The sequence below is a fragment of the Tetrao urogallus genome (genome assembly GCF_951394365.1).
Source record: "Tetrao urogallus genome assembly, chromosome: 7".
NCBI lineage: Eukaryota > Metazoa > Chordata > Aves > Galliformes > Phasianidae > Tetrao > Tetrao urogallus.
In genome coordinates this window covers 41,735,919-41,763,452 of record NC_136820.1, presented here as the reverse complement: position 1 = coordinate 41,763,452, position 27,534 = coordinate 41,735,919, and the positions used below count along the sequence as shown (strand labels likewise).

Genomic DNA, 27,534 nt, shown 5'->3' with positions numbered 1-27,534 from the left:
AAATGGAAGTGCAAATGTAACTGCCTTTTTTCTTTTCTTTCTTTCTTTTTACTTTTTTTTTTTTGTCATCTTCTTGTGGTATTATGTAGATCCCCAGCCAGATGGCTACTGGCTGTAAGCTGTGTGTGGACTCGCAGGATTTTAACTCCTCTGTTGGTCTCCCATCTGTCGTAAACTCAGAAGCTGCAGTCCAGACACCAACGTGAATATCGGTGGATTTTTAGCACACAAACAGTTACACCCAAAGGCTGCAGAAATAGCACGAGCTCTAACGAAGACAGGAAGGTGTCCCTGCGGCAGCCCGCTGTTAGACTCGCAGGGAGGTCAGCTGTGGTCAGTTCAAACTGGTGCTTTGTACGGAGGGAGATGAACTGTGGGCAGCGGCCTGCAGTCTGCCCCAAAAGGAGATCTTTCTGTTGTTGAGATTTTAAACCCACTGTCAGTTTTGGTAAGAAATTTCATGTCTTAGGATAGAATAAAAGACAGTCTTAAACAGAAAAAAGTTGGTCGAAGTCAGAACCTCTCCACCTGAAAAGAATAGGCCTATAACCATTAGAAACATTTAACTCTTTCTTCACTTACAAATGGCAGTGCAAGATTCTCTTCTACTTTCAGCATGTCATCACTTCAAGCAGCGCACTTTGTCTCTGTTGGTGAAGGTGGAAGCAGTGGGAAACTTCTCAGATTTTGTGGTATATGACAGAATGCAATGGTCACTTAGATGATGGGCACCTGTTGGGGCTCTGTTATCACTAAACAGTTAAACTTGGCTCCTACAGTAAAATAAGCCCTCATGCTTTAAGTCATGTCATTATAAAACAAGCAGAATGAGCAATTCAATTAAGCCTTTAGAAGCAAATGTGAACAAATGAAATTGAAATAGGGGCTGAGCACACTCTAAACTTCAGAATTAATCTTAGCAGGTGAACACATTAAAAGAAATGCATATGTAAATCTGTAAGGAAATCACCGTTACTGTGAAGTCTGCCCAAAGTTATATTTTGTTTTCTTTATTAACGGATTTGACTTCAGTGAGAATGAACATGATGTCCCTGCAAGGATGTAACTAAGGAGCAACCGTCTGCAGTAAAGCAATCTGGTAATCCAGTTCAAAAACTCACCTGTGAACAAACTAACCTTCCTTCCACCCTGTGCTTGGTTCTGTAGAGCAGGGAGTAGCTGAGGAGGGTCACAAAATGTCAGACCATGACCTGCAGTGCTGGCTAAGTGGACAGAGCTAAGTACCTCTTTCAGCTTAAAGCATCACAGCTGGGGCAGTGTTGGGCCCGTGCTCCGGCAGCACAGCAGGCTCTGTGTCTTCTGTTTGAGTGTAAAGAGAAGGTGCTGATTGGAAGACTTGCCCTGCATTGTAACACTGGAACATTGTAATACTCTTGCAATTTTTCCTTTGTATTATCTGTGAAAAGATTTTCACAGAAATCAGAGTAGGAGCTATACTTCATAAATTATATTTTCTGTTAGATCAGTGGTACAACTAATAATTTTTCTGGGCTTTACCTTGGGTTGGTAGACTCAAGTGTGGCACGCTTTTCAGTCTTTCCCTGTGCTTTCCTCAGTTTCCATCACTATACTAAGTTTCTGTGCCAGAGCTTTGGCTTATTCCTCTGCACTGAGGTTAAAGGAGTAAAGTCATAGACCAACCAGATGTTGGCACTGAAATAATCTGAAAATGAAGCCCTGCTTCTGCCAACAAAATTATTAATCCAGTATTTCTGTGCCTGAGGGAAGTGGAAGAGAAAAGAAGAGTATGGTCCTGTTGCCTTTAATATACCTCAGTCCTGCATAATGGTATAGCAGGAAGAGCTCTTAAGTGTTCAGGAAGTAATTTCTTCCCTAAAGGGCCTTTGTAATCTGCTCTGTATCATTGCCATCATCATCAGTGCTTGAAGAAATGGGTTTCAGATGCACTTGCAACAAGAGATACCGATTGTAATGTCGCGGTGAGAGGTATCCTAATCCTGCAGAGCGCTCCAGTCTCTGACTTCTAGCTTCAGCATATGCTACGGACTTGCTTGTGAATAGAACAGCAAACTATTGGTCAAACTAATAGGTTTCCTGTGCAAGTAATGTGGAAAAGATATAAAATGCAAGAATCATGATGAAGTGAAATGGATTTTCTGTAACAAAAAAAGTGCATAATTTAATTCACCTCCAGCTGGTCCTGGAAGAGCTTTGAGAAGAATTCTCTATATTAAAAAATAAAGACATATGTTGTAAGTTGGCTTCAGGTAAGAGAAGATGAGAAATACGTGTTGGAAGCATCTGAAAGTCATAGGTAGTCAAAAATGTATCAAAAGAGACCACTTTAGTACTCCCAATGTAGTAACTAACTTTGAGAGAAACTGCTCAACAAATTCAAGGTTGCAGTCTAAGACAGCATGTGTTGGGGGAAAATTTTTAGAGAAGAAATGTCTTGCCAGCATCTCCTGTGCCATCAGCCACAACAAGAGCTGGTTGGAAAATGAAGGGATGTATTCCTCCTGCTCTCCTTTCTGTCCCTTAAGCAACTTGTAGGAAGGAAATGCTAACCTGTAATGGTAGAACAAAGCTTGCTTGATGTCAGCTGTTATGTGGGTTTGCTGAGAAACTGGCAATATCCAGGGTTCGACATATGTTCATCACCTGACCAATTTCTTCGATAGATCTTTATTTCTTGAAATCATTTCTTGGCTTTTAAGTTTCTCTTTTCTTTCAAAATTTCCTTTTGGTCATTTTTCCACTTTTTATTTATCAGCTATTGAAGCAAACGTAAAAAGAAAAGGGTCCTGATTATATTTGGCTGTTTTCCATTAATGATTTGTTTACTTACAAATCCTGTTATTTGGAGCTGTACATCAGTTTCTTGAAGACTTGTTCTCACATGTCTGTAAACTGTCCCTAGGGCAAGCTTTGTCCTTGTCTGGACTTGAAGAGTTTGGGGGGAAAAGTTGAGGGCTATGTGAAGTAAGTACATACATGCAAAACAAATTACCTGCTTTTAAGGTTGTTTTTTTTTTAAAAAAAAACAAAACAGAAAGTCAGTGGAAAAAAAGAATCAGAATGGATCTTTGAAATGGATAGGGATTAAGGCTTCACTAAGGTATGATGATAGACTTGGTTTGAGGCAAGATGAGAGAAAGGCTGTATTGAAATGTGCATGATTAGTGTAATTAGACTTTGGGTTCTGTGCATGAAGGACAGAACATATTCAGTAAATATACTTCAGAGGATACTTTTAAACTAGAAGTTTATGTCCAAGGAGAAAATACACTCAAAGGAAAAAAACTGAAGAAAACAAGTGATGTGAGAACTTGGGGAAAGGCTTCCAGTTCTACGGTATATTATTCTTTCTGTTGATCTCATTTTGATGAACTGTCCCATAGCTGCATGAAACTTTCAGTTCCATTCTATCTGACATTCACCTTGAATTTTTCAGAAGCAGGATCGAAAACTCAGATTTTACAATTTGATCCTCTCCTTGCCTTAAAGTTTCTTTTGATTAAAACTGTAAAAGCCTGTAAGCTTTGGCACTGTTTATCTTTGGCTCATCTTACCTGCATTACAGATCAATGTGCTTTAACTCTGTGAGTTCTGAGTGTATTTCAGTAGGCTTCCAGGTCTGGTGAGCCCAAACATTTTGGGCTTGAAGTTGTTGGCAGCCTTGTTTGTTCTGAATGGCACTTGTTTTCTTCATATAGTATCAGCTTTCCCTGAGATGACTATTTGCACGAGTTTCCTTTGGGTTGGTGCTGCTTGTGGCCTGACTTGTGGAGGAAAGTGCTTGTGTCTGCCTAATGTGCTGACTTCTGCTTTTAGAAGTTGTGTATTTGTGCTTTTATTTATGGAGAGGGAGAGGCCAAAGATAGTAACTTGGGAAGGAACAAGTTCAGACAGTCTTTATTTTGTTAAGGAGCAACAAAAATTGATTCAGCTACCTTTTGTCAATAAAAATATAGCCTGGTGGAGGAATAGTTTTTACAAACATCTGAGAGTTAAGTCATGCTGCTAGCAGCAGAATCCCAATTTGCACTTTAAGGATAATGTCAGTTACATGTAGTTCAGAGGAGAGGGGGAGAAAAAACAGCTATTTGAAACATTACATCTGCAGAAAGACAACATCCACTCTTTGTTTTACCATATATCTTACATAATCTGAAATGAATTTACATTTTCTCATGGTTTAGCTCTTCTCTATACATTGCTAATTCTTTAACCTGGGAAATGTGTGTCTTCTTTTACTAGTGTGAAACTGACTTTCTGTGGAATTCCATCTCCTGGGCATGTACTAGGAAAAATCACTTATTTATTTATGCTGTTATGCCTTATCTATTTTAACTTATTTACTGAGAGGGAAAATGTGTGGCATCAGTACAGCCGAGGCTCACAGAATAACCAAGCTCCTTAGCCTTTAGAACAGAAAGGAAGATGATGATCAAAAGATTGCTTTTGGAGAAAGAGCTGCTCTTCTCATTTACATTTCTGAGCATTTTCTAATATGTCTTCCACCTCTCAATTCTGGTAGAGACAGTTGCAGAATCAAAGTGGTATCTGTTTTAGCATCCAGAAGAAAGTTCTAGCCCTCAACATCAGCCTTCTTTGGCCATGATTTTCCCCGTTTTACAGCCAAGTGAATGTTAGAGCCTGTCAGGATGCATAGCTGCATTAATCATCTCTGCTGGCTACAGCCAGGCGAGTGGACAGGAAGTATCTATTTACCAAGGGCTTGTATGCAGGGAAGTAGCTCTGCTCATTGTTAACTCTTTCTATGGGTTCTTCAGGAGCAGTTTTCCCTGTTTTAGTCCTAGACTGCTTTGAAAAATGAAGAATGGGATAGTGGGTGTAGTGAGACTGCAGAAAGCCCATATTAGCATGCTGTGTGGGCTCACACCCTGTCACCATGTGTGTCACCTGAGCTTTTGTAACTGACCCACTTCTTGCTCTTTGTCTGTGGTAGAACATGTTAATTTTGGTTACTCCCAAAGTAAGTTTGAAGCATACTCATTATTTTTCAAGCGTGACACTGGACAAGAAACGTCATCACCTTTTATGAACCATCTATTATCTAGGTAATAGATAACTAGAGGAAGTTAGTTGGATGCAATTGTCTTTTGAATAGAAAACTTCTGTGAAGAAAGATGAGCAGTCTTCTGGAGAGCAGCCTTTAAGTGTACAACTGGTACAAGTATCCTCATCTTGGAAATCAGGGGCTTTGTTACTACAGCAGCTAAAGCTTACCTTCATGAGAAAGTTGCCACACTATGCTGGTTTTTAGCTTAAATTGCATTGATTCAGGAGTTTGCTGAGTGCACTAACAGTATGTTCATTTTCAGTGGTGGTATTTTTTTGTGCAAACAATGATTTGCATTGTTCTTGTTTTGATAGTCTGGTTTAACTGTTATTTCTGTTACCAGCTGTAAAAAGAATGATCACTCACCATGTGTTTAATACATAGAAAAAATCTGAAACTTAAAGCACAATACTGTTTATTTTAAAAGACAAACATGGAACCAGGGCACATGAAAATTGTATTGAGACAAATATTTAGAAGAAAATATATAACGTGCTTCAGCTTACCTATGCACAACTGAAAGTTGATAGCTGTATTGCTAGTAAGAACCTGAGCTCTTTGCTTTGAATACTTTGCTTTCTTTGGCAGTTGTGTTCTTCACTTGTTCAAACTTATATTGCTAGATAAATTTCTATTCAGTGAATTCTGCCAGGTGAGAACAAAGGGTCGTTTCCTTCCAGTTTTTAGGACAGCCTTCACTATTGTGTGTAAAATTCCAGGCTGGAGTTGTCTAGAGGGATAATACAGTGCAGGATTACATCTTAGTCCTGTTCATATATTTGTATTAGGTAACTAACAAAATGACTTTGACAGCCTTTAGTTGGAGTGCATGATTATTACTCTTTTTGAACAGCTGTTGCTGCTTCACCCCAGGTTTTGTTATACTCTGTTTACACTGACTTGCTCTTGTACTTTCTTAGAAGTTCTCTTTGTGGGATGGAGGCCTCACTGCTTCAACATTTGTGTCAAGTTCCCTTTAGCAGGGTGAGTTAAGTAAACAAGAAAGTCCACATTTGGTTTCAAAAGAGAGTTCAACTATTTGAACACTGATGATTCAGAATGTCTGAGCTTAAGAATTCAAGTATCATATGCCTTAGCCTCAGTGAATTATATTGAAATACAATAAAAATGAACTTTTGCTCTCAGTTGTTCTAGGAGGGAAAGACTGAAATGTTTACCCTCCTACTAAACTGGTGATGAAAGATGTATTTTAATTGTAAACTGTAAAACTGTAGAACTTCAGAGCACAACAGAGATCTGTATAAAGTCCAGTGACCCCCAACTCTATATCAGCTTCCAAATTCGTGATCTGGACTTTAAGATGAAACTCCTATTTAATGCAAGAACAAAGCACTAAACATTTGGAACTACTTGTACCACTGATACATATGGTTTTATACTTACTATAAAAAGTTAGCCTTTAAGAAACACTAGAGTCCATCACATTATAAAGTGCATATGTAGTTAAGTTTGCATCTAGGTTTCATAACCGCCCAAACTCAGCCAGTCTCACAGCAGGAAAGCCACAAAAACCTAGGATTGAGTCTAGCTTCTTCCTCCTGTAACGCCTAAAGTTTTTTTTCACTGTGTAGTGTGGATGAAATAATAGCAAGCTCCAGGGATGCCATGCTGTAAGGCAGAAACTAGCAGCTGAGCAGTGGCAAGGATCAACTCCTTAAACTGTCTTTCCATTGCAATTATCTGCATACCAAATCTTAGCCAAATGGTAGCTCATAGCAGGGATGAAGTTTAACCTGTTTGGCTTTGCGCTGAAGGGGATGAACGCCACAGGTAGCCTTGCTTGCTGTGAGCTACAAGCAGGAGATTTAACAAGCTACTACTTGTCAGCTCCTAATTAGCAGCTCCCATCAGAGCAGCAGCACCCAACTGCAGCGCCGTCTGCTTCAGTGCAAAGTCCAATTCATTAGTCAAAATTTTCAGTGGCGTCACATTTTGCTTGGGTGATAGTAGATCTTAAAGCTTAAAGCTTAAGATCTACCTACCTTTCTGTTGTTTCTCTCTGTAGGAAGTTTCCAGCTAAATGTAGAGTCCAGCAGTATCTGCTAAATTGGACACAAGCTGCAGGTCAAGGAGGTTCCTTAGGCTAAATCGCTTGATTTGCAAGGTGATTTTTGTTTATTTTGTTTTCACTTGCAGTGCAGGTTTTCATATCCATCACAACTGCAACAGACAGCTGTAGAGCATTTGATTTGGCCGAGTGCATGTCTAACGACTTGGAGCACTGCTGTTTTGACAGTAAGTCTGGTTTGCCACTGCTCTAACATTGCCACTGCATGGCAGTGCATATTTTGCTAGGGGCTTTGCACAGCTTGAGAAGATAACCAGTGCTGTGTGTACTACAAGATAAACAGCAGTTTGCTGAGCCTGCCTGCTCACCCTTGATTAGTAAGAAACGTGTAATAGTTAGCTCTTAAGGAAAGTTGTGTACAATTAAGAGGTGTACTTTTTGAAATAGCACATTAAAATGGGAATTGAAAGATAGTAAAAGCTTACTCAGATTACACTGAGAAACAGCAGGGGAGTTGAAAATGGAGAAGATAAATGATTTGCTTCGGGCACTGTTGTGAGTGTGTGTGTGATCTAAGCATGTGAGCTGGCATGTCAGGCACACCAAACTTTTATAGAGAGAATCCTTATAATCACCAGATCCCAGGAATGCCTGCAAAACTTGAGAAACATCCTGCTGATATCAATTGTTAGATTTTTAGCAATCTTTTGTTTTTCAGCTTTCTTCTATGAAACTGTGCTACTGCAAGCTTGTTAGCAGAACATTACAGAAGTGGTATAAAACACATTTACATATGGACAGGGAACTCCCTTGCTAAAAAACCATTGGCTCTCAAAACACTGCTGGAAAATTAATGTTTACTTCAGCTTTTAGTTTTTCTTTCAACAGTATCGAAAGAAATGCTGTAACAAAAGGTGAGGATAAGAAATCTCTTCAAGAATTTCTTTGTAAATATACATTTCATTTTTATAGTTTCAGAGCATCATTGGAGTTCAAACTGCTTTAAAGCATTGCATGGATGAATCAGCCTCTTTCAGTACTTGAGCTCTAAGGCACAGACTTGAACACAATCATGCACTGGAAATGTATACTTGCTCTCTTGTGTGCATGTGTGCACCCTCTTGTAAACAAGTAATCAGTGGTGATAAATATAGATTTAAGAATCTGATGTGTCTCCCATTAAAGTTCAAGTCATTTGTATGAAGCAGTTGTGTATGTTGGAGCCCTGGGAGCCTTTTCTGTTGCTTGGAAGTAGTTCTAAACAGCAGTCTGACAGGTTATTTCTCAGGCTTTGTAATAATGTAGAAAGCTGCTTAAATATTTTCAGAATTGCAGGGAGAATATTGTTGTGGTTAGTTTTACCTTGGGGGAAGAGTGACAGTGCAAAGAATAGGAAGAAATATTCCGTGATCTATTCAACTTTTCTTTAATGCAAGAGGCTTTTTATATTTGTTTTATACTATGCAGTCCAAAGATGAAAATAATGTTAATGTAGTCAGGATTTTTTGGAAAAAAATAACAAGTTTATGTGATATTTTTGTAAGCGTGTTCTGTAAGAACCATTATTTCAGTAGTGGAATGTCAACTCTGTGTTTCACAGTGCCTGTAAATAGTAAAGCAGAGCTATATAAATGAAATGTGTTCGTAGCTCACTCTGAAACTAGACTCCTTTTTTTTTTTTTTCCCATGAAAACAACAACAGATACACTATCTGAAAGAGCAAATTCTCAGGTACAAAGCACTGTTTTTCAACATAAGCACCACTATGAGCTGTGTATTTTAACCAGCAATGAATGAGAGCCTGCACGCTCGTCAATGTCTGTACCTGTGGATATGATCCACTGCCGAAAGCCACCACCCACCACCTCACTGTGCTCACACCTGCTCTTTGGTCTCCAGAAACATTCACCAAATGTTGATAGTATCAGTGGGTACGATTTTTTCCACATGGAGGAATTCAATTCCTAACCTTTGCTTCATAGCACTTCCATGTCAGACGCCATTCTGTCAGACTGCCCCTCTGCTGCCATCTGTCACACAGCAGCAACATGTAATGGGATATTGGTGGGAAGCTTCAACCTCTACTGCCACTGCACCAAAATGCATCTTGTGACATCATGGGCCAACATCATCACATAGGAGGCATTACCTTCACAGCAGCTCTCGTATGTTTTCTGAAGATAGAGTGTCTTCAAAAGGAGCTTATAGGGCCTCTGCAGTGCATCTTTTTCCCCCCTTTCAGCCATCTTTGGTGCAGCTCTGCAACCCTCAGAAACCTTAACTACATTGATCCTTTCCTTCTCTCTTGGGCATGGGTTTCTTCTCCCAGAACATACAAGTGGGAGCTAGTTCCCTGGCCTCACAGGCCAGGCCTTGCTCTGACATGAGGCTGCATGGAGGTTGGGGCCCAGCCTGGTGTGTTGCAGGGGTGTGAGAGAAAAGCCTCCTCCTTGCATTCTGCCTCTGGGCAGTACTCAGTGCTGCACTCACACGGGTTGCCTGTGCCAGGCTACCAAATAATGGTGGCTTCAAAAATGGTTGGAGTAAAAGGCACTACTTATTTGTTACGAAATAGAGTGTCAACTGGGCTGTTGTTTCACACTGTTTGAGAAGGATGTTGCCTCTTTGATTCTCACACGTGGCTGTGATGCTGTACGAGCTCAGTGGCTGGCCTGTTTGCCATCCTGGCTACCAACTTTTAAAGCAGATTCTTAGGGGATGGATGGAATATAAGGAATGGTTTCACTTTTAATTAATTCTGCTTTAAACAAGAAGTTTTATGTTTCCTTTGAGATAGTAGGACTGTCCTTTTTATTGTTAGTGTCAAATCCTGTTTTGTATTTTACAGATCTGTTTTCCTTAAGAATTAAATTCTACAGTTAATCGTATGCTTCTCTTACAAATAAGGAGGATTTTCTTACTTGTAATGTCTTCATATTCTGTAATGTGAATGCAGAGTAGCTCACAGGGATGCAGGATTTTTTCCTACTATTCCCAACAGAGACTTTGTCTGAATCATTCTTAGGTGATGCTATCTACTAGCTGTCATTCTTGGCTGCATTTCTGTCATATTTTCTTTTATCGTTCCCTCAAAAATATATTCCTGGCCTTTCTTTTCTGGGGGATGCATCCCATTGCCCTTGCCTTAAATCCCAGCGGGAAAAGATTTCTGAAGTGGAAGTGTCGGGCCGGTGGGATCACTCCGTGTCTGCAAGAGCCCTGTGCACTTCAGCTCTTCCCTGGTGCCTCCAGGAGAGAGAGGTGCCTCATGCACAATTGCAACTGGACATACACATATCACTTCACTTCACATCAACCTTTTTTCTTGTTCTTCTTTTTTTTTTTTTTTTTTTTGAAATGAATTACATAATACTGCATTTATTCCCCCCAAAATAGTGTGTTGTACTTTATTTTGTTACACCTGTAGAATGTGTGAGCGTTGCTGAGCTAACAACAGAACTGGAGGTTGACAGTAATTTTAGACGTGTCCATGTTGGTCCTATGGACTTGAAAATTACATTTCCACAACTGATAGGAAACTCAGATCTGTTCAGTTTTTGTGAATTTTTAGAGGAGGGAAATTTTAAATACTTACATTTCCATCGTTAACATTGCACAGATGGTGTCTTAATTTTCCATTTTTTGTCTTGTTTTAGGTTAACAGGGTTAATATTCTGCTAATGTCAAGTATCCACATGCATCACACAGTTCATTTTGAGGACAGAGCTCTCAAATAAATTATAGATTTTGGTAACAGTGATAAATCAGTTTGGTTTTTTGTCATTCAGAAAGTGGTGGCACTGGAAGAAAGTTATTTAGTGATCAAAATGCATTGTTAAGCTTTTAAAAAGAGATTCCGTTGCCTGTAGTAGAGCTGTAGGCGATTTATGGCTTATCTGTACTCGTTGCCTTGAGCTTTTGGAAAATTTGTAAACAAAGCCAGATGCTCATTATGTTCCCATTCAGGGTTGGTTAGATGGTTAAATGCCATCAGAAGCACTTTGGTCCTGTTGGGTTTTAGGCTGTTATAAAAAATGGAATTGCTCCAAAGTATTTTTTTCTTAATATTTATCATTCCTGAAAATGTATTTCTAGTTTCTGTGTGTATAATAGATTTTCTTAAAATTGTTTTGGGTGATAAAAATCTTAAAATAAAAATCTGAGAACTGTATTGTAATCTGAACAGTGGCCACAGCTTTTTCAATATGTCAGAATTCATTCTTACAAAGGGTGGTTTTAAGTTCACCCTTTTTAGGAGTTTTGGGAAATGGGGAAATTTGTGAACTTCAGGTTAGGGTGACTTCTGCTTTTTACCAAATGTTACGGAACTGAGATGTGACCTGAGTGTCTTTTCATAGCCCATTTTATATTGGATTATTTGTTATTGATTTGATAGTTTTTGCTGGTTGCCTTTTGTCTTTCTGTGATGTGGTGTGTGCTACATATTTTTGGGTTTTGTTGCTCTTTAAGCAGAAGAAGACATGATGCTGTATACAGATTGGATTGCTAGAGGTTAACAGAATTTTTAACAGATTTTTTGTGTAATTTTACTTATTGCGAGAGGATCGTGTATTCTATTTCATAGTTCATTAATATATATATTTTTAATTTATTGGTTGCAGCTGACCAAGTAAACAGGTCATGGCACGCTTAACGAAGAGACGACAGGCAGATACAAAGGCGATCCAGCATCTTTGGGCAGCAATAGAAATAATCCGGAATCAGAAGCAAATTGCTAACATTGACCGTATCACAAAGTAAGTGATCCATTCCAAAGTAATCTTGATGAGGGGGAAGGCTGATGATATGAAAAGCTCTGGGAAACAGAGACGTTAAACATTATGAGTGACTGTGAAAAAGCTGTATCAACTGCTGAGTTACTAATTACCTAATTTTAATTGAGTACCTGAAGGTCCTATAGTGAGATTTAATCTACTGAGTTGAGATTTTACTCATTTTGTGTTTGCTTGATATAAGCATTTGTAGGAAATATTCAGTCTTTATAGTACTTGAACTGGGTTGATTGTGTTAGAGTTGATCTTACTTGCTAGCTTGGCCAAAAGAGAAGAAGTAGGTTTAAAAGTTTAGAGAAAATGGCTGTAAAATGTGTAAATTATCTAATTCCTTAAGGAAAGGCTCTAAGTCATTGGATCATTTTTTTTTTCTGGAAAACAGATAAAAAGATGAGTCTGAAATCAATCTCCTTGGTTGCCTGAGCCATATTTGCTGAGACGAGCATAGGATGCTATTAAAGAAGACATGAGAGGATCACACCTATGACTAATACTGTTGTTAGTATTAAAATATTCTTCAAGATGTATTAGGCTCTGTATACACAGAGAAATATAAATATTGTTTATTCTGTTGAGCTTGCACTGTTTGAAACGTCTAAAATATTAAAATAGCTTTTAGAATAACTTGCACTAGCCACAGTAATAAAAACTGAGAGAGGTTTTGTGCCTCTTTGCTTTGTCTGCATTTCAAGGCCAGCGTGCACATCACATTTGCCAAGTAATCAATATGAATAATTTAAAGGAGCAAAACTAACCAGTTGGCATCTCTTCAGTTGCCAGAACCAGTGTGAGCTGATAGAGAGGGCAGATACCACAAAGGGCAGAGTTATAAACAGTGCAGGTGACTGATGAAGTGAAGATCACTGTAGCATAGTCCACTGACAAAGTTTGAAATCTCTAGGATGGAAGCGAACAGCAAAATTGGCTTAATAAGTAGAAGTGTAACAACTCAGGTTGTGCAAACATAGTGAACAATATACAGGAGAAAAGAAAAAGATGATGTCCCAAGTGTGTACTTGGCTTTTATAACTAAAATAAATGCACCATTAAGCCAAAAAACACCTTCCAAATGACAATTCTAAGCAGGCTTGAAACGGGAGCTTGTATTTTAAGAATTTCATTTTTGTTTTTGAGCTTGCACTTGAATTTCAGAATGCCATAAAGCATTATGTATTAGTATCTTATCTCTAAGGAGATAAGTAGGTAAACTAATGCTATACACTTTCCATTTGAATGTTTCGGGTAACTAGCTGCAGGGCGTGTAGTAGCTGAGTTTGGTGGCTATTTATGCTCTTTTTTTCCGTATTAAAAAGAGATGAGCATGTCTAGTGGGGGATTCATCCCACTCTTATAAGAGATGCTTATTTTAGGATGGTGAGAATAACATTTAGCTAGGTGAAGTTAGAGAAGACATTTCCCATCACTACAAACAAGGTTGAGAAAACAAGTAATTAGGTACTGCTCTTAGTAACTAAAGGATTGTTTGATTTATTTTAAAAGTCTAGATCCAGATTGTATGACTCATCTCTAATCAGAAGAAAGATACCTCAAGTGACTAAACAGAGATGCGAGCAGCCGTAGTTCTTTGAGACAAATGAATATTATAGAAGTTTAGAGGATCATTGAAAAGCTCGGAATAGTTTGTTGTCTCTTTGATACACTGAGTTAACAGTAAGGAGTAATCTGAAAAGTGCTAGGACATTGTAAATGCTCTGCTTGCACTTCAGTGACAGGTGTTATCTAGTTTCAGTTGTATGATATTTTCAAGGAGATAATATTTGACAAGGAATGAAAAGACAGAAATCTTTGAGTTGCTTTCCAGTACTGTGCCTAGATGGAGACACACAGAATGCTTAGTAAATGAGCATGCGTGTCATATAATACTCAAAGTAAGCTTCTGAAATCAGAGGGGGGTCAGAATATCTCTTCTGATGAAAACTGAAAAAAACTTGTCTTCTTCTGGGCTGAAGGATCATTTAGTCAAATAAAATTGCAATTTATCTGTGCCTAGGTACATAGGTGTATGTATGAATAGTAAGATAAAAACTGTGGTCAGAAGATATTGGTTGTACTTCAATCGTGTTATAGCTATAGGAGGGAGATTCTTATATTTGTATTAAGATAATTTTGGAAGTGTTGTTACTTCAAGCCTTGGGATTGAAAGTATTTTTTTAAAAGTATTAAAAAAATTAAATACATTAAAAGTATTTGCAAGGAGTAACAATGATGGAATTTATGGAAGTGTCCTATCCCTCAGTAAGGATACAGAAAAAAAAAGACAAGATTTTTTCTGGGGGTGGGGAAAGGGGGGAATACTTGTTTGAGGTAAACAGCAGTTGTCCTACCGTGTCACATACTGATTGAAAAGTTAAACAGATGATTTATGATTTGAGTGTTTTTTTATTTGCTTTTTGTCTGGGCGTTCATTTGTTGCAAGAGACAGGTTGTCCTCTGTGTTTTGTGACTTGTTATGTCAAACACCGTTAGAGCACAATCTGTATTGCTGATTTCTTCATGAGATGGTTCACTACTTTTAAATATATCTATTAGTGGGCCTTTTTCTCTAACTGGAAGCTCAGCATGGTTCTGTCCCTTTGATATTCACAGTTTATTTCATTTACTTGGTTTGCTTAGCCTTCTGGTGCTTGCTAGTAGCCATTGCGCATGTCAGGGAGTGTTTACTTCTTACATTGAGGGTGGAAATGTTGATAATATTTTTATATTACCAGAGGATGTATAGTTTGTAGATAATGAACTATTTTAAGTCAGTATATAAAAAGATTAACTTATATAACACACTACAATAACGTAGTATGTAACTTTTACACTTGATATGTAATTGTCAAAAAAATATCTGGGGAAATAAATATTTTTATAAGATACTGATAATTGGAAGTATGCAAAAAAAAAGAATAAAAGTGGCCACACATTTTCTGTAGAGAACATAATTGCAGGAGGACAGTGTAGGAGGAGCCGAGAGCACTAGAGAGTACTTCTGATATTGTCAGAAAAACCTGTAGGGAAAGAGGGCCTTTAATTAAAAGCAGACTAAATCAAGTGTACTTTGCTCTTAAATTTGATGAAGAGGAAAAGCAAGAATGGAAAAACGCATGATTAGAATGTGATTGAAAACTTATATTGAGGAGAATTTTCTTTTGAAAATTTTGCAAATATGAGCAGGAGACTTGAAGCAATTAGCTGTTAAGCTTACTGGATTTTTGGCAATTATACTGGAAAATTCACTGGTTGTGTAAGAAACACAAAAAGGCATCTATTTATGAAGGAATTAAAAATGTATGCAGAGAAATAGAAAAAAAAAAAAAAGAGACTAATAATTGGAGCATTAGATAAATACTTAAATAAAAGCATTGAGAGGGAAGAGACTACACTGCACAGGTTTGTCTCCAAAACCGTCACCAAATTATTAAATGAAAGGAATTCCTCAATTTTAGTGACTACATGTGGAGATGCATTTTACTTGGGAAGTTACTTCCCATTGAATGGAGTAGCTTGAAAACTAAATGAAGGACTGAAAGCCAATAGCAACAAGAAATAGATGCGGTAAATTTAAAGGAGTCAATACTTGAAGAGCAAACTGCCTTTGGAAGATAATTTTGTATGTATATATAAGTAAATTCCTCAGTCAGTACCTAGGCTCCAGTGTGTTCAATGCATTTTTATTTAAGGGTAAAGCTCATTTGAAGGCGATGGTACTGGTTATTTTTAATAATATGTAGAAAAAATATTCTCTTCTTATTTTGTCCTAGTATTTCTTGAGTCATTCAATTATAATCATTTGAAAAGTCTAGCAACAGAGATATGTCTGGCATTTCTAAACTACCAAATTACTTACTAACAAAATGATATTTCTAAAAGGTATTTATCTATTTGACTGTCTAGGCCTGATGTTGAGGTAATTTAACCTTAATATGTCTATTATTTAGATGATTATGATTGGGATTAACTATGCCGTAAGCTTTCTGTATATCATGAATTCTGTCAGGAGTGCAGCTTGACAAATTGCTCATCCTAAAAGTGTGTTAAAAATTATAATTATGCTTTGACTTTCTCAGTTCTTCCTCATTATCTTCCATCTGTTTTGGATTTGAGATAACCGCAAAAATTGATTCTATGGAATAAAATGCATTAAAATACACTGGGAAAAAAAAAAGGCATACATCTTTAAATAAGTAGGATAAATTATTGATATTCTGTTGCATAGCAGTCTAGTAAGTATTTCTGTACGGACATGTTTTTAAAGTTCTCTTTCTTTGGCTACTCCAGGCTTCCACTGCCTTTTAAAGTGCTTTCTTCATCATTCCCTTCCAGATAATTGGACTCCTAAAATTTAATTAACTATTAATTTTTTATTCTTTCTCTGTCGAGGAATTGGATTTCCTAACTACCACTTTATGAACATTTCATGATCTTTATGATTAGCTCAGAGTTCATTATCTATTAAGGTGATGCTTTCAAAATACCCAGTTGCCAAATATGATGCTCTGGAACCACTATTTTGGCAGCTTTCATGCTTTTGTCATTGTAAACAGACAATCCTGGTTTCTAAACCAGTAATGTGAAGAAACAAAGCATAGTTCTGTTCTCTCATCCTTTCTTTCTTGTGGTTTTTTTCCTCTTCCTTTGGTGTAATATATGATTTATTTAGTTGATTGGCTACTTTCCGTGTCTCCAATAAAGGCTCTACCTGTACTGTATTTGTGTGCTGTGACAGGGTATGACCTGGCACCTCTGGAGCAGATATACTGTGACCACGCTGCATTGCTGTTGGCTCACGGAGTGTTTCTTTGGCCCTGACGTATTCTTTGTTTATTTTCTATGTGTGTGTGGTTCTTCAGTTCTAAGAGCCAAAAATATCACAGCCCACAGCCATGCTATTCTTGAAACTTGAAGCTGGAGGCTTGTTTAGTTTGCCACCAGGCATGGCGTGAAGGCATCTGAGGTCACATAGCATGCTGGACCAGTGCTGGAGTGCCCTGGACTGAAGGGGCCAGTCTTGGAATGGTTTACATCCGTATTCTCTACGTGGAGCAAGCTTACCTCTTGGCCGTGCTTTCCCTTCTTTCCAGAGGAACAAGTTGGCTTCCTGCAGAGCAGAGCCTGAGAATTAGTTAGTTTTGGAATTAAACTGAGAGTGACCATAATCTGCAGGGTAGAAGTGTCCCAGCTTCTTGGGCAGGATGACGCTGATGGAAGGACCATTAACTGGGATAAAGCTGATATGCTGTAATTGGAGAATCTAAGCTAAACTACACAAAAGTGAATATGTTTCATCAGTCAGAAAGTTGTTTTACAACACTGGTGATACAAAAATGTATTTTGCACAAATAGATGCACAGACTCTCATCTTTTTAAATTGGCATTCGGATGGGATGATCAAGTACGAGGTGCTTAAATGGGTATAACTGTTTTCCCATATTTGTTTTGTGGACTTTTTTGTTATATTCTAATTTGATATAAGTGCAGCTAAGTCAGATCGTCTAAGAGAACCGAGAGGATTCTAACCCTTCATAGAGCAGGCTCTGCCAGTTCCTTGTTGGCTTTGTGCTGACTGACATTAATCAGCATTGATGGGAGAGCATCCCAGAGAAGAACTGCTCAGTAATGAAAAATTAGTTTAAAAATGACAAGGGGTTTTGTGGTCCCATAGTTGAGGTGGAGTCATTAGCAGATTGAGTGTGTGACCGTGCTAGGAGAGGGATTGCTTCTCCAAACACTACTCTGTGAAATTTCTCCTGTCAATCTCTAAGAATGTTTAAAGTTAGGGGACTCTCCCATCCATAAATTCGTTTTTGTTGCCTTAGTTCTCCCGCTGTTCTCCTCCTAGGCTGTCTATTTAACAAAAATCAAATTCTGGAAGCACTGATTAGAGCAAAGATGAGAATGAGCAATTTGAACAGGTAGAGAGAATAATCACAAAAGCCTATAAATAAGAATATGAAATGCAATGGCAAGCAAAAGGAAAAAAACACAATGTAAAATTAAGATGCTTACAGTATTGCTTATTTGAAGCTCAGAAACTTGTTACAAAAATTTGTCACTATTTATAGTACATCTGATGATAATTTAAATCCCACTAGTATTTTGGATGTTGCAAATAAGCAGGCATGCAAAAACAAAAATAGTAAGTCATGACAATGATTAAGAGGACAGATTATTCTGGATTTAGAACTAGATCATCCTGTTTTTTAACTTTACCTGAGCAAAATTTTTGTAGCACTTGATGTTTCTTGGACTGAAATGAAAGCTTAGATATGTTTTTCTGCTCTGGTGGTTTCTTATCCTTTGTCAAACCATTCCTCTGAATGTATCTGCCTTTTCCTTCCTGCAGTATAGGCTTATCTGAAAAGATGATTGTTTGAAACAAAGCATCCTGCTGTTAGCTGTGAAAATGCATGGCTGCTTGATTTCTTTTCTAATCAGTATTACTGGCTCCTTTTGCTCATGTTCACATCATTGCCCTCTATGTTTTAAATGTGACCACGTGAATCAAGTAGTATTACTAAAAGCAACTCTTTACAATCTAGTACGTGATAATTAAACATGGCCAGTTGTACCGTGGTGGCACAAGCCAGTGCTGAGAAGGGTGCTCAGAAAGCTCCATTTTACCATTTGGGGAAGGATGAGAAGGAATAGTCAAGTGAAGTTTTCTCAATGCCATGTAGTTCCACTTCCTAATTATGTAAGTGTAAGCAAAAGTGTGGCATATGAGTTCCTACCAGAAGCAGCATGACCTACTTCCCAGCAGGCCACATAGCTGCTTGCAGTGGCTGCATCCCTTCAGTGTTCACTTTGGAGAAAACAGAATTCTGTGTGCATTGGGTTGGTTGGTTACAAATCTGTCTCTTATGGAATACACAAAAACACATTACCAGATGATGACAACATGGAAAATTCTTAGTTTTATATATTTCCTTATGAGTTTTCTGATATAGCCAAAAACAAGGCGCTTCCTTCTATCTGATTCTACTAAGTCAGTCTCCACCAATTCATTTCATTTTACTGTCCTTCTCTCTTTCCCCTGTTAGACTGTTTCCATTGCTTCTTATAACCAGAAAACATGTTTTTTTTTTTTTTTTTTCTTTTTTTTCTGTCTCTGTAACACTTTTCCCTTGGTTTAACATAAATGCAACAAATCAAGAGTTGTAATGGTTGTAAATCCTTAGTCACTGATCATTCTAGAAAAAAACAAATGTCTAATTTTAGTCAGGGTGGTTAAAAACCATCATATTCATAAAATAAAAAACAGTCTTGTAGTAAAATTTCTTTTTTTGATTCTACATAAAATCTCTGAGTTGTGTGCATTATTATCAGTTACAAACCAAAATTTTAATGCTATATATTAATGTCTTTGCAGTGATGTTAAATTATATGATCAGTGTGAAATTTTCAGAGATTTTCAAATTATTTAGAAGTGAAGTAACAAAATAATTGTGTGCATGTATACGAGAAAATACAAGGAATTTATCATTTTTTGCACAGTTAACTAATATATTGTTTTACTTGGAGATTTGTACCTAGAACTGATCTATGAGGTAATATTCAGGAACCTAATAACATTTTTTATTATCCAGATTCACAGAAACATTGAAGAAAGGAAGGAATTAGGCTCAACACTCATATTTTGTAAGACTCTTAAGAAGGAATGCCTGCCTGTCGACCGTTGCGCAAGGAAGGCTCACAGTGGAATAATTTCACCCTTGTTACCCATAGATAGCTATAGTGGTCATTAAATTTTTATCTGTTTGTTACTATTGGTTTAGTCTTAATTTTATTTATGAGTTCATTATTATCTCTTTTGGAGGGTATGTGGCTTTAATACTGCTCCTGTTTAGGATCTGCTTTTAGGCATTTTTGACCAAGGAGTGCAGAGGCAGTGATGACAGGAAAAAATTGGGAACATTTCTTGGAAAAAGGCTGTGAAGATCATAACTGCATTTGCTCTGGATAGTAGAAAAATTAAAATTTCTGAATTAGGATCTTTGGTTAAAATGTCATCTTGAGTTTATAATATATATTATTAATTGCTCTGCTTCTCATCAGCTCTTCACTTGACAGAGACCATTTCTTGACTTGTGATTTCATCTAATCACATTATTTAAGTATTTAAGGAAAGATGTAAAAAGAAGCTCATATATTTTAAGCAGTGTAGTTTGTGATTTATTAGGGATAATTGTTCCTTCAAGATGGTGATAAGCCAGTATCCCACTACGTGATAAAGAACATTGCTATACGAATTAGTGAGTCTTCATCTCACTACTGGCTGACATAGGAGTAATTCACTGCCTAGAGTAGGAAACCATTCAGAAGGGTCTAACATCTAGCAGATGTACTTCCAGCCTTGCCACCTTTTTTTGCTGCTTTATGCTATGTGGATTGGGAAGGTTGCTGTGGCTGGCTGTGTAACTGTTCATTGCATCTGTATGGCTGTTTTGTTGAGGGCTACAAACCTAAGCATTAGAGTTTGAAGTGAGACCAAACTTTCTGTGTATTTGCCTTGTTTGGAAATATTAATACAAACACATCTTGTTCATGCTGTTCTTTGTTTGTTTTTTTTTTTTTTTAAAAAAAAAAAGTAGATGATGCTGATGAGATGTTTTAACCAGTTTTGCTTGATAATTTTCCCTAATAAATAGCTATCCTCTTAAGAATGCTCTTAGGTGGTATTGGTACGAAAATGTTTTTCTGCTTTTAGTTCAAACATCAGCGCTCTTCATTGGGTCAGGAGCCATCTCTGGGCTGAGCAGGAGCATGGCAGGAGAATACAGTGATTAACAGCTCCAACCCATGGTTATTGACAACAGTGATACAACCTCTTGTGATGTTTGCTAATGATTGCAAACTCATTTAAACTCTTTTTTCCATATGTGTTACTATGAAAATCACAATGTTCAACTTTTAATACTTTTCATGGGCAGTACACACAAACTACTAATTCCAGTATAGATACTCAGAAGGAAAGTAGTAGAAATATATCTGACTTGGAAATCGCCATCTCCATTTTCATTACAAAGAGTATTTGCATGAACCCCATGCTTCTGTTAGCATTCCTGTTGAAGTCTGCACGGAATACTCAGTGGGCTATCTTTGTTTCTAATTACTAAAAGCAAGCCAATTTCCTTTTTGTTTCAGTATTGATTTTTGCTCGAATCATAACATTTTTATGATGTTTGAAGGGGAAACTTCTAGCTCACGTTTGGCTTTTTTTTTTTTTTTTTTTTTTTTGGTGTAAATAAATGTGTTTTTCTATTAGTGGTAAGGGATAAAAGTGAGTGCATTGTGGCAGTTTAACAGGTTGCTGTCTGGTCTAAAGTGCTCATCAAGGCTTTCTCTGTAATCAGTGGAGAGAAAATGATCTCCAGAGCACTGCTCATAGGCTGCGGTTTCATATTCCCCTTGATACAACCAAAACAGCAGCACTGCCCTGATGGCTTCTCCAGCTATTGTGCTTTTCCCTAGCTGATAATTACATCAACACACGTGTGACGGTGGGATGGCTTTGAAACTCAGCCAAGCTAAAGCTAATCTGACCAGTCAACCAACCAACCAACAAACAAAAAAGCTATTGTTACTTTTACATCAGATAAGAATGAAAGTAAAATTAGATAGACAACTCTAAAAACTAAATCATCAAAGCACTCTGATGTATGTTTTTTAGGCATGTTTTGCTTTGAGACACTCAATATGATATGAGCTGGCTGAACATTTCATCTGTAAGGTACCAGTCAGGGTGTTGCATACCGTCTTATGTATTATCTGATTGCCTCTGCAGTACGTCCGTGGCAAAGTGCTGGAGGAACTGTACCTCTGCATATATGCAAGTATTTGTACATATTTAATGGCACTTAAGGATTAGCATTCCTGTTGACTGGTGGTATTTGAGCATTACCTGTAGTGAACAACTTTCTGGTTGGAAAACTGGGAGTAGAGCTCTCCTTTAGATAAGTTCTTCCTTAAGAAGGTGATGGTTGTAGTTTTGAAAAGGAGATTTTTGTAGATAAGGGTGGAAGGGTTGAATAGTTCAGTACCTTAATTACTTGCTTTCTGTGGTCACATTGGTATGTTATGCAGTATTAAGAGGATAGTAAAATTGTGTGAGTGAGAATTAAGATTATTGAAACAAGGAATTACCTGAGTTAAAATTACTGTGATTTTGAAAGAAATGACCCAGGGGATAAAGTTGTAGGAAACTGCACGGTGCCAGTGGGATCTAAAAGCATGCGCAAATTTGATTTCTCCTTCCCTTTGTTTTAGCAGCAGGAGCCAAAGCATCAGGCAGATCTAAATTTTCCTGAATTTCTCTATTTCGTAGCTCACTATCAAGCTTATGCATCCTTTGTTATTAAAAACAAACAAACAAAAAAGGTGCAAATAAAAAAAATCAGGTTCTGTGTTCATACAAGTACTGTATTTCTAGAACAGTAAGGAGAAATTAAACAATTTTTAAAAAGCATGTCCTACTTGAGCAGTAGTGTCTTCAAAATGAATGTTGTAGACACTGATATCAGAATAAAGAAATAAACTGTGGTTTCTCTACAGTTCAGTTTCTGTGTGTCCCCCATTTGGAAGCTTAGACTGCACAAAATGGAGATAATATAAACACTGCACCAGCAGCAGCCCTGTCCATGGCTGCGTGGCTCAAGCAACATGGGAGTGCATGCATGCAGGTCTCCATGGAGTGGATGTACAGAGGAGAAATATTAAGCTCAGTTGTTCTTATAGCGTTTAATCCACAATCAAAGCTTTAGTAACTGTAAGCATATCAAAAAGTAATTGGAGGGGGGAGGCAGAAGTGTGCTGCTGTGTCTCCAGTGTAAACAGTTCATTCTGTATGTGTTTACATTGTCTTCAGCTCTCAGACCAGCTCTCATGTTTCTGGCAAGGAGGCAGTATATATTTCAAATGCATTAGTTTGAAACGTAAATGCCTACAGTGCTTAGTTTATGTGGGGGAAGTTGGTTTGTAGCACAGTGCTACATTTAGGTGGAGCTGAGAACTTGAGATACTTGAGAAACTGAAGCTGAGAACTTGAGAACTTCAGCTCACTTCCATAAGGAGAGCTGGTTGGATTCCTGAAATTTGGGTTTCAGCATTTTAAGTTCTTACACAATGCAGCTGTATTTGTTAAAAGAAGCTATAGACATCCCTTCCATTTCAGTGTGACCAAGTGACCTATTCTTTGCAAATTAAAAAATAAGTCTTAAAAGATGAGTGTGAGCCTTCTGTAAAACTACCATCCTATTCTGAGTTTTCTGAATCAAAAGCAAAACACATCAGCAGAGATAGGAACACAATGTAAAACTCAGAATAGACTTTGGGCTGATTTCTTTTCATTTTATGCATTATTCCTTAAGGTCTGACTCTGAATCTAGGACATTTTTACATACCTGTAGGTAACATTTAGAATTAATGGCAGCTTTTCATTTGAGTTGAATGGGATCTGCTATATTTTATCAGATCTCAGTTGTGAGATAAGCACTGTGTGTGTGTGTGCATGGAAATCTTCAGACCCCAATTTTTCCCAGGGCAAGTTGCTCGTCTGATGGAGATCTGCATCACAGCTTCCTGTAGTGCAGGGCAGATGCATCCACCAGAGACAGAGCTAATTGATCAGATGACAATTATGATGTTTGCTCTAAAGTTAGCACCTTATCTAAAATTATCTACACCTGGCACACTGTGTTGTTTTACATAAGGCAGTTATTTTCTGTGTGTATTTTACTTCATTCTTTGACAGCGATTCTTGCATTTTTTCAGTATTTTCCTTTTGATGAGTTCAGATGGTTGAATGTACGATTCTTCACGAGTCCAGAAAAATCAGATTTTCTTTTTGTTCTTTTTTCCTTTTTTAAACCCGTGTCAGCTTTCCTCCTCCTTCCTTCTTTTGCCAGACCTTTCAGACCAGCACAGCACTGTGATGCCAGTCGCAGGTCTCAGTACGTACTACCACTGCTGCCTCCAAGAGGGCTTTTTAAGGACTGAGTTGGCTCTGTGCATTGCTCTGTGTCCATGTATATTAAGCTCTGTTTGGCTTCATGTTGTGTCTTATACAGCACCAAGCAAAAGAGCTGTGAGTTGTGCGACAGCTGTAGGCGAAAAGTTCACCATCTGATCCCTGCAAGTGCCAGCTCCTTCTGTATCTATTTTGCTCCCATGGTGATCCAGCTTTAGAACTGCTGCCTTCACACCCCTTGGATCAAAACGGACTTTTTTTCTTAAGTTTTAAGCTGTGTTACAAAGCACATGTATTAGATGCAGTTTTTGAATGGAAAGACATGCTGAGGACTGGCTAGTTGGAGAGAAAGTGGTGTTTTATTGATGCTAGCTTTGAAAGAAAGATTTCTCTTTTGTTTATGTGAAGTTCCAATTAAGTTTAAAATTAGCTGTTTCACATTTTTGTGAATGGCATTTCATGTACTAATTGAGTACTTGCACATACCTGCTTGCTATTCAATGATTATCCTCCAATGTTCTCCCCTAAAACTTTTCTTTGCTGTCAGACAGGTGGGCAAATGTGTTAGCTATATATGCACTTGCATTTAACCAGTTAATTTTGGTAGAGGCTTGTTTCTGGAGGTCAGCATGTTTACATTTGCATTCAGTGGTGTTATGGTGTAGAGGTTTCTTCAAGGATGGTAACAAACAACAACCAGGCAGGGGGCTCTTATTATTAATAAAACTGCAATTTTTGCTGCTCACAACAGGGGAATTGTAAATAAGTGATCTTTAAAGTCCCTTCCAACATAAGCCATTCTGTATATTACAATATGATACTTCTGTGCTAATTTCAAGGACGCTCCTTCCATCAGTTTGTAAGTGGAGAAAATGCTGACCTATAATTTGTGTATACTGAACTGTAAATTGAGCAGTAGCTTTAAGATTTGTCAGTTGCAGTGTTTGGTGAGATGTGGAATGTAATATGAAGATTATCAGGCCAAACCTCCTCTTTCCATCCAACAGGCTCTCCTTCTATATCACGGGGATTATTAGCACAGTTAAGTTGTATTTTGCAATGGTTGTTTTAGCCCCCAAGCTGATTAGGGATGGGTAGCTTGTTTATGGGATTTTACTTCCTCTCCTTGCTGTATTCTCAAACATCTGAAAGCATCTTTGATTTGCTTCTCATGGTTGGCTACATAACAGCAATGTAGACACTGTAGTATACTTCCCAGTCTGTCAATATAGAGAACTGGGCAAGAGGGTAATAAACCAGTGTTGCTTCGACTCCCCACCTCAAAGGTAGGGCTAATCAGCTTTTGTTGGAAACAGCAATTGGGGATTACTTCATCTCTCTTCTTTGTTTCTTAACTTCTTGGTGCCAGATGCTTCAGTGCATGCAGTGCCAGGAAAAGACATGCATTCACTGGATTAATAGTGCCACTTTGCACGGAGAGATTTCAGTATTTTTTCCCTGATCCAGTAGTGAGTCTGTGGGGGGTAGTTGGAACTCCTGACATTGTGCTTTCTGTCTTTGGGCAAGAGTTTAACTTTGTTTTTGTACCCAGTGTTTCATACATTATGACTGTTTTTCACATTTCATTATTAAGGAACCATCTTCTGATTAAAATCCTGTGCTTTAAAAAGCTTCTTAGTTTAGCTGCTGGCTTTTGGCTGAAATAGAAGAGAGAGTTTCACCCAGATCCTGCTAATGTTGTTTTAAAGTCTTTGTGAATACCTATTCCATGTATACTATGCAGGTCTTAATCAAAAAAAGAAATTGAGATGGGGAGCACTTTTCTAACAGCAGTTCTACCCTTCCAAGTAAAAACATTCTCAGTCTTTGTGCTCTCCCACGAAAGGTGATAGCACTGTATTTAAAAACATTGAAAGCACAGCCCTTTTGGATCTGCAGGCTGCACAGCCTGAGCATTGACTAAGTATTCTACAAAAAGCCACTGGGGATTTATCGCTTCCCGCTTACAGCTGGAGCAATTGGGCAGAATGTTTGTTTGGTGGTAGCACTTTCACTCCAGTTGAGAAAACAGATTGGATTTGAGACATGGGAGATTCTGAGCCTTGTGCTCCTGTTCACTTCTGCCGCAGCCGGAATAGGCAGATTAAGCCTCTTAGCTCATTACAGTTGGTTTAAGGCTTTTTGTTTTCTATTACATGCCTATCTGTACAGAAATGTGAATGACGAATATCACAAAACACATTGCTTATGTTCCAGAATTTTATTGGAACATGTTTCTGCAATTGTGAAAGATGCTATGCAAAATGCTTGGTTTCTTCAGCAAGATGCGCTGAAGAAGAGGGTTGCTCTCGGTTAAAACTTGATTTTTGGGGACAATCATAGTATCAATGCTATGTTTTTGAGAACTATTACAGAGTTGTAGAAATTGCAGAGGGTAGGAATTGCTGTTACTCAAATAGGGAAGTTATTAGTAAAACGTTAAAATGGAAATTTGCTTAAAATCCAATGAAGTTAGCAAATATTGACAAAGGTAATTTGCACTTCAAAGATCAGGTTGTGTGCATTTGCATAAATACGTGTGCATATGCACACACACACACACAGTACATAGAACATGAGTATAAACAATCGAGTTTTTTCTCCTTATTTCAGGCAGCATTAAAGCTTCAGCTCCATATCACTCAGCATACTAGCGGTGTTTGCTTGCAGTTTTTGAAAGTGAAGTGGTAGGTTTGAGTCTCTGCCTGTTGAAGCTCTCCTTGGAACGGGGGGAACTTGGAAGACTCATTTGTGGTGTTTAATATTGCTTGAACAGGTTCTTATGTTGCATTTTGATTTCAGCAAAAGCAGGGAGCATCTGCCCAACATGACGCAGAAGAATGTCTGTCTCCTAGGTCATCGCTTGGCCTCGATCCTTGCTGGTAGCAAGCACAAGATTCATACGTATTAGCATGGACTGCAGACTTGGACTGAGTTTTGCTCTTTCTCTGTTAATTTATTGTTACTTAGTAACTTTTTGTGCACTGTTAGCATATGCAAACCAACCAGACTTGGACCACAGTGTGGTAGGCGTTGTGAAAGCTGCAGTAAATGGTAGCATCTGTTTTTAAGGAGTTTTAGCCTAAAATGAAGTCTCAGTGTCCTGCAATCCACTGTATTTACATAAATGACTCTGATATCTTGCGACAATTTACAGATGTCCTGTGTTGCTCTGATTATTGTATGAATTACTGCACTCAAATAGAAATTTGCAGATTTACAGTATGATTATATGCATTTAGTTTCCTTTAAAGGCAAAACAAAGATTAGATTAGGATAAGCCAGTTCTCAGGAGAAGCTTAGAAGAGAATGTAGGCCTGGCAATGATCTTTATGCATCCAAAACAGCAACAAGGTGGAAAGTAAAACATCCTCAAAGAGAAGAGGTGTTCAGAGAGCTGACTTCACTCTTATTGTGAGTTATAACTTCTAAAGCATTGATAGTTCCTGACAGCCATGTTACTAAAAATCTGAATGATATAACTTTTTTTTTTTTTTTTAAACATAATTTAAATCAGAAGTATTCTCCTTTCATTTGCTTCTTGTGTTAAGTAATTATACTCTTCGTAAAGATGGTTGTGATGGTAGTCACAGAGGAATTGTGGTTGCTGGAGTTTGTTATCAAGAATGAAACAGAGTATACTAAGCTGATAGCTTTGTCTTTGGATTTCAGT

The 27,534-nt window shown here is 37.8% G+C and overlaps 1 protein-coding gene across 8 annotated transcripts in view; it reads left to right on the top strand.

Annotated features, from left to right (window-relative positions):
- Nucleotides 1–11,738: 11,738 nt before the first annotated feature.
- The window catches only part of ZMYND11 (zinc finger MYND-type containing 11), a gene marked incomplete at both ends in the record, with an annotated part of 58,992 nt that continues 43,196 nt past the window's right edge, over nucleotides 11,739–27,534 (top strand). For all 8 annotated transcript variants that reach the window (XM_079537981.1, XM_079537982.1, XM_079537980.1 and 5 more), the window contains one exon: nucleotides 11,739–11,854. In XM_079537981.1, coding sequence (XP_079394107.1) covers nucleotides 11,739–11,854 — 116 coding nt within the window. The remainder of the gene's footprint in view (nucleotides 11,855–27,534) is intronic.